At 37.1% G+C, this 12280-nt stretch overlaps 1 protein-coding gene across 2 annotated transcripts in view; it reads left to right on the top strand.

The window, feature by feature from the left end:
- The window catches only part of LMBRD1 (LMBR1 domain containing 1), a 118723-nt gene that overhangs the window by 60623 nt on the left and 45820 nt on the right, over positions 1 to 12280 (top strand). For both annotated transcript variants that reach the window (XM_025925288.2, XM_086707172.1), the window contains exons 8-9: positions 1437 to 1562; positions 6748 to 6900. In XM_025925288.2, coding sequence (XP_025781073.2) covers positions 1437 to 1562; positions 6748 to 6900 — 279 coding nt within the window. The remainder of the gene's footprint in view (positions 1 to 1436; positions 1563 to 6747; positions 6901 to 12280) is intronic.

The following is a 12280-nucleotide window of genomic DNA, read 5'->3' as shown; positions in this document are numbered from 1 at the left end:
AGTGTCCCCACTGTACTCACTCAGTGATTAGACTGCGCATGGGCCAGATGAGCACCATGATCCCCACTTTCCCCATGTAGCAGCCAAGCTGCAGGTGGTCCAAGTGGGTGCTGTAAGTCCTGCCCAACCTGTGCAGAGAACCAAGCTGCAGTTGGGCTGGTAGAGTGCGCTGAGCCCTGCCCTCACTGTGCAGCAGCCAAGCCACAACCCAGTTGGTCCAGCAACTTGAGTCCTACCTTCCTGTGCACCTGATAGGCTACAACTGGGCTGATGAGCACCTGAGCCCTGTTGTCCCCTAGCAGCAGCCAGGCTGTAATTAGCTTCTAGAGGGACCTTAAGCCCCATCTAACCTGCATAGAGACTGGGTCATAACCATGATGGGCAAGCAGCTGGAACCCCACTCTTCCTGCACAGTGCCTGAGCCACAACTGGGTGGGATGAGTGACCTTTCCACACAGCAGTGCTGGCTCTGCCACAGCTGGTGGGCATATGCAGCAAATAGAGTGGACATTCATATGAAGTGCCTGGCTCTGATGGCCAAGGGAGATTGGTCTCATGGCCCACATGAACCAGCTGTTACACACGACCACTCTTTCAAGACTGAGGGAGGTAGCTATTTCACATAATACATATAGACATAGAGGCAAAATGAGATAGAAGAGTATGTCCCAAACCAAAGAATAAGGCACATCTACTTAAAACAAAACAAAAACTTTAATGAAATGGAGATAAGCAATTTATCTGATAAAGAATTCAGTAATGGTCCAAAAGATGCTTACTGATTTGGGGAGAAGAATGGATGAACACAGCAAGAACTTTAACAGAACTACAGAAAATATAAGAAGGTATCAAATAGAAGTTATAACTGAAATGAAAAATACACTAGAGGGGTTCAGTAGCAGAAGGGATAAACAGAAGCATAAATCAGTGAGCTTGTACTATATTTACATTATTTTTGCAACTTTACCTTTGAACCATACATGTTATCTATTCTGTGAATAGTATTATACAGATGTAAATTTATATAACTGTTAATGTGAAGTAAGAGAATTATGGGACAGTATAATCATGATTCACTCCCATGTACCATGTTCTTCAGTGACTATAATCCTTTACAACTGCTTACTCTGCAGTTGCTCTTTTTTTTTTTTTTAATTTTATAAAGAGAGAGCACATGCGAGTGGGGAGAAGGACAGAGAAAGAGAGAGGGAGAATCTTAAGCAGCCTCCACGCTCAGCATAGAGCCAGCATGGGGCTTGATCCCACAACCATGAACTTGGTCATGACCTGAATTGACATCAAAGTCAGATGCTCAACTGATTGAGCCACTCAGGTGCCCTGGCAGTTGCTTTAAAGGATCTTTCCCCCTCAAAATTGTGTATAATTGTGTGTAAAATAGTGGTACTAAAAACACATTTTAATTTTGTTTCTTTTAGGCCTATGGCATGTCTGCATTACCTTTAAATCTGATAAAAGGCACTAGAAGTGCTGCTTATGAACGTTTAGAAAACACTGAAGACATTGAAGAAGTGGAGCAACACATTCAAACGATTAAATCAAAAGTAAGTTGGTATTTTATTGTAATTGGGAAGCATAAAAGTACATTGTCTTTGTGCTATTTTCTGATATGACTTAGACATTGGCAATTCCATATTTTTGACATTGTTTGAATTTTTTTGCAACATATCCTTAAGAAACTATGTCCTTAGTTTTAAAATTTGTCTTCTGTGAAATGCAAAACATTGACAATTTGAGAATTTCTATCAGTGTTCAAACAACTAAAAAACAAAAATTCTTCTCAGGTATGAACAGGACCTTGCTTATCTAACCACATATACTGATTACATGTGTAACATCAGATTTTACTGTATCATTTATGTTCAAGTTTTACGTACTAGTGGAATAAGCTAAAAGTTACATGTAACCACTTGCCAATTAAATGTACTTCTAAAAACACAATGAAGTTTTTCTTTCTCTATTACCTTCAAGGAGCAGATAAATATTATCTATAGAGCATAGTAAAAAATGGAAAGTTTTCTGAATTATTCTACTAAACTAGCATAATCCTGATATAGAAACCAGATGGTCGGGGCGCCTGGGTGGCGCAGTCGGTTAAGCGTCCGACTTCAGCCAGGTCACGATCTCGCGGTCCATGAGTTCGAGCCCCGCGTTAGGCTCTGGGCTGATGGCTCGGAGCCTGGAGCCTGTTTCCGATTCTGTGTCTCCCTCTCTCTCTGCCCCCTCCCCCGTTCATGCTCTGTCTCTCTCTGTCCCAAAAATAAAAAAAATAAATAAATAAATAAAAAAAAAAAAAAAAAAAAAAAGAAACCAGATGGTAATTGCACACAAAAAGGGATATATATATATGTACTGATCTCTCTTATGAACATAGAAGCAAATGTTATAAAGAAACTATTAACAATTCAAACCTATGCTATAATAGAATATGTTGTAATTATCAGATTAGGTTTATCATAGAAATGCAAAGTCTGACACATTAGAAAAATCTATTAGAATAGTTTAATATGTTGATAAAGAATGAGAAATATTAGCATCTTAATAGATGCTAAAGAATATTTAGTAAAAGTCAATTTGTAGTTATGATTTAAAAAGAAGCCTTACCCACTTGTTGGATGAGTACTGGGTGTTGGATGGAAGCCAATTTGACAATAAATTATATTTATAAACAAACAAAAAAGAAGCCTTACCAAATTAGAAGAAAAGAAAGTACTTAGGAAAGGAAGCCTGTAACAAGCCTCATACTTAATGATGAATGAAACATTCCCATTCAGGACAGTTGCAGTCAGTATCACTGTTGCTCGTTAGCATTTTCGTGGAGGTGCTAGTCAGGTAAGAAAGATTGCAGGTATAAACATTGGAATGAGAGAGTGAAAACAAGGGAAATATCCTTTATTATTTGCAGATATCATCTACCAAGAAAATCTGACAGAATCAAAGAGTCAGGGTTAGGGTTAATTAACCCTGATTGTTTATTAATTAACCTTAATTAGGGCATCTGGGTGGCTCAGTCGGTTAAGCGCCCAACTTCACTCAGGTCATGATCTCACAGTTTGTGGGTTCAAGCCCTGTGTCAGGCTCTGTGCTGACAGCTTGGAGCCTGTTTTGGATTCTGTGTCTCCCTATCTCTGCCCCTCACCCACTCATGTTTTGTCTCTATTTCTCTCAAAAATAAACATTACAAAAAATTAAAAAAAATTAACCTCAATTAATTATTAATCAAATTAATAGAACTAATAAGAGTTCATCAAAGTGCCTGGATACAAACATGCAGAAATCATGAACCACTTGGAGGATGTAATAGGAAATGATCTCATTCACAATAGCTGTAAACCGTAAAATAATAAGAAATGTCAGAATTTTCCTGGTAGAAATTATAAAATTTATTGAAATACATAATAGAAGACTGAAATAAATGGAGAACTTCCTCAGTTCCTGATTGGAAAAATTCATTATTGTAGAGGTGACAGTTGTTCATAACTTTAGGTAGAAATTCAGTGCAATCATAGAAGACAAAAAATGAAATTTTCATAGACCCCCCTACCATAGAGTAAAACAATCCTGAATTCAAATCAAATACAAAACTTAAAAAACATTAGGAGAAATTGAAAGTAAAGTTTTTTCTTCGTGTATAGAAGACCTTTCTAAACGAGGCACACAAAAATCCCAAATGCTGATTGAGACATTGGTGAGTTTTACATTTTTATGTTCTAAAATTTATGTACCCAAAAAGTACCACCAAAAAGGAATTTAAAGAACCAGCAAAAAAAGTGTGAGGAAATAATCTGCAGTATAGGTTATGTATAAAGAACATCTTCCAGTCAGTAAGAAAAAAGGACAAGCGTTACATAGAAATATTGAACAAAAGACCCAAATAGCATTTACTGAAGGAAAAACTATCCAGTGGAAGTTATAAAATGATGCTTCAGCTCTTTAGTAGTAAGTAGGTTGACCAAGTATCCTAGTTCACCTAGGACCTGAGAGATTTTCCAGAACATGGAACTTGCAGTACAGAGACCAGGATGGTTGGTCACCTTCATAATCAGAGATGTGCTAATTAGAAGTACTCCTTATATATATTTATTTTTTTATCTTTAAAAATCTTTAACATTTTCACCTCTGTCAGGTATTAATGAGATTTGGGGCATAGATACACTGTTTGTGGGAATGTAAAGTCTACAGCTTTTAAAGAAAATTATGTGATATGACATGTACATATACAAACGAACACACCTGTTAGTAAAGTTTAATCCAGCAGCTGATGTTTAAGAATGTATCCTACTTCATTATATAAGGATGTTCATGCACACTGTTAATGCACACCCTCCCCTTCCAAAAGAAAACAGTCTTAAGTGTTCAAAAATATTTATTAAGGTACCATGGTATAATGTGGTGTGCAGTGATGAAAAAGAATGAGGTAGATTATCAAATCAGTCTCTCAGTTCAAATTCTAGCTCTCCTTATCATGCATATTATATCTGTGAGCCTTATTTTCCTCATCTAGTAAATGGGTATACTAGTACTACCAACTTCAAAATTTTGTTCTGAAGATTTAAGGAGAATAAACATAAGGGAACAGATAAGTTTTAGGCACAAGAAATGTGCTCAAGAAATGTTAGCTATTACGTATAACAAAAACCATATGTATGTTAGCATATATGAATGCGTATAAATCCATAGAAAATGTGTGTAAGGATACTGATTTACTTAATGTTGATAACAATAGGAAAGGGCAGTAGTACTTGATGACAGTGTGAAGGGAAGCTTTCTTTCACATTTTACTTTTTTTTGAACAAAGGCTATGTGTTCATATACTTTTTATGTATATTTTTCCCAGATGAGATAATTAGTTGCCGAGTTTCTTTAAATATATACTTTTTAACGTTTATTCACTTTTTGAGAGACAGAGACAGAATGCGAGCAGAGCAGGGGCAGAGAGAGAGGGAGACACAGAATCCGAAGCAGGCTCCAGGCCCTGAGCTCTCAGTACAGAACCCGACGTGGGGCTCAAACTCACAAACCAGGAGATCATGACCTGAGCCACTCAGGCATCCCGCTGAGTTTCTATCCTGGTGTTTGTTTCTCTAACCAATATTCTTCTTATATTGGTTTGGTCAACAGGCAAAGCAGAATGGACTTCTGTCTTTTACTCCACTGAAATATTCACCAAATAGGCAGATAACTTGGATTTATTTTCAGTGGACCCTTAAATCAGTTTACTAATTTTTTTTTTTTTTTTTTTCTGAAATAGTGAAAGCCAGCTGTTAAATAAAACTACTTTATTGCTGGTATCCTTTGGATAATAGAATGGCAGTTTTGAGAAAAGCTGAATGTTTAAGGTACAAAGTACCAAACCTTTCTCATACCATACACTTGGAGTATTATTGCCTGGATCTGTCTTCTAGAAGGGAGTGTTTGTTTTACTCCTTTGTCCTTCTGAAAATACCTTTCTCCCAGGTTCCTTTTATTGAGGATACAATTTGATAGTACATATGGTATTTGACTTAAAGGAGTGAAGATAATTAAATATAGCCTCAGGTATGTCAACTATGGTCCCTGTTTGGGTAGCACCAGCATCTCCTGGGACTTTGGTAGAAATGCAAATTTTAGGCCCCACCCAAGACCAACTAAATTTTATTCATAGGGTCTAGAAATCTGTGTTTAACAAACTTTTCAGGTAATTATGCATGATAAAGTTTGAGAAGCAATATGGTAAGGTATGGAAGAGGATGGCTCGGTCTAGAAGAGCATGGCAGTGCCATTATGTAAAGAGATCTTTATAACTGTGTAAATTTCTTTATTAAAGGATATTTGAGTGTTGTCTTCATTATTTTGATGATTTCAGATGAGCCTGCACTGGGATACGCTAGAGAGCAATTTTGTTGTCTGTGTCTTAAGAACCTACTTAAACCTAAGTAGGGATATTAACATTTTAATATCTGATGTCTTTATATTTTAAAAATGTAGTTCCATGTAAATATGTTTCTTGTTGCTTCCAATAAAAACAAGTTTACATTTCACCTTTTTGTATATTCAGCAGTTGTCATATTACTGTAGTTTATTATTGTACCTAATTGAAGACACTTAGGGCCAGGAGAATTCAAGTGGGAAAGTGTTATCTTCGAGACCATGGAAAAGGTACTGCTCAGGTTACAGTATCACATAAACATAGATCGATGGGAGTTTTCCGTCAGTAGGTTGGCTGAAGAAAACATGATTCATTTTGCAAAAGTACTTGGAGAATAAGAAAGTGCAAGTTCTCAGCAGTTCTAAAAACCTCTGCATAGCACATACTAGTATTGCATCTCTCTGCTGATGTTTGAAACCTGCGCTGACCAAAGGGAGAGAAGGGGTAGGACCAAACATATTAAGGAATAGAAGGAGGAGCTTGGAGGTTAGGGAGAGTAATTGAGCAAATTGAATAAAGTACCATATAAAAAGGTATTTTTAAAGATATTTATGTCTCTCCACATAACTTGACCATGTATTTGGAAAATAGGGATCAAGAAGTTCAGTATTAAATGTATATACATCTGCATTTTGATATTGACCTTGGTTCAGAGATGCGTGTTGTCACCTAGTTGTTGTCTGTATTTTTCAGTTTGTAAATTTGCCTGAGGAATATCCAACGTAAAAAAAGCTTTTGTTGCACGATTTTCTAAATTTGATGGATACTTTACTAAGACCTTAATGGTAAAAAACTGTTTTATTTTGGTCTGTTATTTGTAGAGCAAGGATGGTCGACCTTTGCCATCAAGGGATAAACGCGCCTTAAAACAATTTGAAGAAAGGTTACGAACACTTAGGAAAAGAGAGAGGCACTTAGAATTCATTGAAAACAGCTGGTGGACAAAATTTTGTGGTGCTCTGCGACCCCTGAAGGTAAATGGAGTTTTCAAAAATTATGTTGTCACTCTTCAGTTTATATAGACCTCTCAGAGAGAATGACTTCTCTTTGTAAGGCATTATAGCATGATACTTATGAGCATGAATTTTGAAGTTAAACTGGTTTTGAATCATAGCTCTGTCATTTGGTAGTTTGGGCAAGTTACACACCTCTCTGAACTTCATTTACTCATGTGTAAAACAAGTATTGTAACAGAGGTGTTGCGAAATTTAAATTAAAACATAGGTAAGTAATGTGTGCTGCCAGCACATTTTTGAAAATTTGTACTTTTTTTTTTAATGCTTGCTTATTTTTGAGAGACAGCATGAGTGGGGGAGGGGCAGAGAGTGAGGGAGAGAAAGAGAATCTCAAGCAGACTCTGTGCTGTCAGCCCAGAGTCTTGACACTGGGCTTGATCTCATAAACTGTGAAATCATGATTTGAGCCAAAATAAAGAATCAGACCCTCAACTAACTGAGCCACCCACATGCTGCACAAGTTTGTACTTTTCTATAAATAGGAAAACTGGGACCCACTTTAGAACTCAGATACCCTAACTGAAATTAATAGAATTTGCTTCCTTGTTAGGTGGTATGTTTCTGAAAGTATATAAAAAGGTATTATTCAGGGCAGAAAACCATTAATTTCTTTCTTTCTTTCTTTTCTTTTTTGAAACGATCATTTGCTAGCCTTGATTTCTTCAGATTGGATAGTGGTACCTACACTTAAGGACCTAGATTGAACTAAGGGCATAATAATACAACTCTGAGTCTAAAAAGTGTCCAGAACTGCTGGCAATAGACTTCTTTATTGTCCATTCTGTATCTGGCATTTCAAACACCTGAACTTTGTATAGAACAGTATGCAGGTTGTAATTTACAAAGTGCAGCGAATAGACTGGTATAAAGAATGTTAGGCAAGATGAGGCTCTAAAGTGGGTTTTACCTAAGTTTAAAAAAAAATGTTTTAGGGGCGCCTGGGTGGCGCAGTCGGTTAAGCGTCCGACTTCAGCCAGGTCACGATCTCGCGGTCCGTGAGTTCGAGCCCCGCGTCGGGCTCTGGGCTGATGGCTCAGAGCCTGGAGCCTGTTTCCGATTCTGTGTCTCCCTCTCTCTCTGCCCCTCCCCCGTTCATGCTCTGTCTCTCCCTGTCCCAAAAATAAATAAACGTTGAAAAAAAAAAAGATGAAAACTAAAAAAAAATGTTTTAGAGAGCCCCATGAAAGGATTAGTTAGGTTGAGTTCTGCTTTATCTTTCTCTTATAATTAGAAAGGAAATAAGGAAATGCACTGGCTGCTCATCCTAAAAATCTCCTTTTTGGAAGAGTTCTTCAAAATTATATCATAATCAGATCTATTGTGTATTACTTTTTTTTTTTTTTTAATGTTTATTTATTTTTGAGAGACAGAGCGTGAGCAGGGGAGGGGCAAAGAAGGGGAGACACAGAACCTGAAGCAGGTTCCAGGCTCTGAGCTGTTGCACAGAGCCTGATGCAGGAGGGACTCAAACTCGCAAACCATAAAATCATGACCTGAGCCGGAGTTGGACACTTAACCGACTGAGCCACCCAGGCACCCCTATTGTGTATTTTTAAACCTTCTGTTAGAATCAATTTTGTTAAAGACTCACCACTCTTTTTTTGCAAGGTGATTGTCTTAGTAATACCAAAGGTATGCTAAAACCCTCCTCAACTTTATCTTCTTTTTTTTTTTTCTCCTCAACCTTATCTTAATTCTAAATTTTTTATATGGCTTCTTTATAAATATTTATAACCTGGTCTCTAACATTAGCTGCCTTGATTTAAACATGCTCTGTCCTATTTCACTGAACCTAGTTTAGAGGGATTTTTAAATCAACTTTATTAAATGTGCAGATTGATTTTGCCAACTATGTAGATATAGAAGACCCACATCACTTCAAAAACTACTCCATGACTTCCCGTCTCCCACTGAACTCAGACCCCAGACAACCGTTGATGTCCTTTTGTCATTATGGTTTAGTTTTATGTGTTGTATTATTTCATATAAATGGAATAGAGTGTAGTATAATCCTTTTTCTGGCTTCTTTGGTGCAACAAAATGTTTTCGAGATTTGTCTATGTTGCATTTTTTTTTTTCAGTAGTTCATTCTGTTTTATTGCTGGGTAGTATCCTGATTGGTGTCTATGTTACAGTTGGTTTATCCACTCACCCTTTAGTGGAGATTTGAGTTATTCCCAGTTGGAGATTATTATGAATAATGCTGATGTAAACGTCTGTTGTAGATGTGTTTTCATTTCATTCATTTTTCTTGGGTAAATAACTAAGAGTAGAATTTCTGGGTCTAATGTTTAATGTATGTTTAACTTTCTAAGAAAGTACCAAAGTATTTTCCAAACTGGTTGTACCATTTTTTATTCCCACAGCAATGTGAGATTTCAGATTGCTTCATATCCTTGTCAGCTCTTATATTGTAACTGTTTGTAATAGTTATTCTGATGGCTGTATAATAATATTTTATTGTGGTTTTGATTTGCATTTCCTTGGTGACTAATGATATTTAGCACTTTTTGTATTCTTATTGGCCATTTGTGTATTTTCTCTAAGAGTTTTTTAAGTGTATTTGTTTATTTTGAGAGAGATAGAGACAGTGTGCGTGTGGGGGAGGGGGAGACAGAGATCTGCAAGCAGACTCTGTGCTGACAGCCTGGAGCCCAACAAGGGGCTTGAACTCATGAACCGGGAGATCATGACCTGAGCCAAAACTGAGAGTCAGCTGCGTAGCCAACTGAGCCACCCAGGCACCCCTGTATATTTGCTCTAAAATGCCTGTTTAAATCTTTTGCCTATTTTTAAATTTAAGTTTTTGTTTGATGAGTGAGCTACGAATTCTTTATGTGTCCTGGATTAAATACTTTGTCAAATATATGTATTGTGAATGTTGTCTCTTTTTATGGCTTGCCTTTATGTTTTCTTAACACTGTCATTCAAAGAGATGTTCCTTAAGTTTTTATAGCAATCATTTTCTGATATGTTTTCTTCTGGAATTTTACAGTTTAACTCATATTTTAGGTTTGTCGTCATTTTTAAGTTAATTTTATGGGATGGTATAACCTAAGGGCTTCTTCTCCATGTGGAGATGCAGTTGTTTCAGCAGCATTTTCTTGTCAAGACTGTTCTTTGCTCGTTGGCCTTCCTTGGTACCTTTTGCCAAATCAATTGATCATGTGCATATGTGGGTCTATTTCTGGACTTTTTCTTTTGCTCCATTGATTTATATGTCCTTATACTAAAACTTGATTATTGGTGTGTTATATAATCAGTTGCAAAATCAAGTAGTCTAGATTCTTCAGTTTTGTTTTTCTTTTCAATATTGTTTTAGCTATGTGAGATCCTTCACATTTCAATATAAATTTTAGAATATTACAAAACGCCCACTGGGATTTCTAGTGGGATTGCTTTGAATCTGTAGGCAAATTTGGGGACACTTGATACTGTAAACTGAACCAGATGAGAGTTCATCCATCTGATGCACAGCAAGCAAGTAAAAACTTGATACCAGCCTATTGCAAGAAAGGCTGTTTATTGGTGTGGCACCACCCAGGATAACAGGAAGCTAATGCTTCACAGTCCTGAACTCTCCCAGTGGCTTACAAGTGAGGGTGTTTTTTTGTTTTGTTTTTTAACTTTAGAGCACAAGAGTGCAAGTGTGAGCAGGGGAGGGGCAGAGGGTGAGAGAAAGAGAGAGAGAGAGAGAGAGAGAGAGAGAAGGAAAGAGACAGAGTGAGACAAAGAGAGAACTTTAAGTAGGCTCCACTCAGCATGGAGTCCAACTTGGGGCTTGATCTCATGACCCTGAGATCATAACCTGAGCTGAAATCAAGATTCAGATGCTCAGCTGACTGAACCACCCAGGGGCCCTGAAAAACGAGGGTTTTTAAAGGCAACTTTTGGTGCAAAGGCCCTCCTGAGAAGGTGGACCCCACTGATTGGAGGCCCAGAAGGTCATGTTAGCAGGTGCTCTGGTGTTGCTTTGTCTGGTCTCCTGGAAGTCTTTTCCATTTCAGGAGACTTGGAATCTGAAAAATGGTTTTACTCTTTATGTTAGAGATTTCATTAGGTACATTTGGTGATTATATCTTTGCTTATAAGCTAGTGGAGTTGCATTTCTGCAGGTTCCCTGGCCAGTCCAGCCTTGCCTGGGGATGATACAACCTTTAGTGCTCATTCTTTCATCTGAGCTGACAAGATGGATGCTGGCTTATATTTTAATACTGAACCTGCCAATTCATGGACGTGATAGCTTTCCATTTATTTATGATATCTTAAATTTCTCTTTGCAACATTTTGTAGTGGTCAATGTAGAGGTTTTGAAAATATTTTGATAAATTTACCTATATCTTTATATTTCTGTTCCCCCAAAATTTGTATGTTGAAATCCTCATCTCCAATGTGATGGTATTTGGAGGTGGGGGCTTTGGGAGCTGATTAAGTCATGAGGGTTGAGACCTTATGAATGGGATTAATGCCCTAATAAAAGAGACCCCAGAGGGCTCTCTCACCCCCTCCTCCATGTGAAAAGACAGAAGATTTTATGATTTTGTTTACCTTCAATCCTGAATTATTGGCTTCTCTTAGTATGTAGAAATTTGTTTTTGTGCATTGACCTTATATCATGCAACCTGGCTAAATTTTTACTTCTAGTAGCTTTATTATAGTTTCCTAAGGAATTTTTATGTACATGAACATGTTAGATGCTTAAAGACAGTTTTATTTATTCCTTTCCAGTGTAAGAGTCCCAATTGCTTTTTTTTTTTCTTCCCATTATTGCACTGGCCCAAACCTCCTGTACAATCAATTTACCACTTATTCTTTTTGTTATATGACTGTATTATTCTTGAAATATGGATCTAAATTCTTACCTTTCTTTCATTTTCTGGGCCTAGGTTAAGAATAAGAGGAATAATTAGGAACAGTGAGGAATGAAAATAGGCATGCCTGAAGGAAAACTCTGGGGATACAAACTTAAATTGTTATAAAATTGAGGGTTTAACATGATTGTGACGGGATAAACACTGCTTTTTTTTACTCAAATGAAATATAAAAATTATCATCACTTCTGTGTTTGTGCATAGTTGATATAGTTCATAAAGTGGAAGATACATGCTCTTAGTGCTTCTTAAATATTAGCATCTAAGTAGTCCTAGTGGAAGAAGGTAGAGACAGGTCCACTCATCCCTCTGCACTGCTCCCTACCTGCCGGAGGTGACTTACAATCCATGAGACTCTCCTGATAGAAAATTCCTTTGAAGTTATGTTCTATCTCAAACTTTTGTGCTAATATTGCCTTTTAATCTGTATTCTGATCCATGTTTCTTTTATTAGAAAATGTATTGGA

The sequence above is a fragment of the Puma concolor genome, chromosome B2, assembly GCF_028749965.1.
Source record: "Puma concolor isolate L17-30 chromosome B2, mPumCon1.1.hap2, whole genome shotgun sequence".
Lineage (NCBI taxonomy): Eukaryota > Metazoa > Chordata > Mammalia > Carnivora > Felidae > Puma > Puma concolor.
Note: the sequence above shows the minus strand (reverse complement) of the source record. Positions and strands in the feature narration are given on the sequence as shown.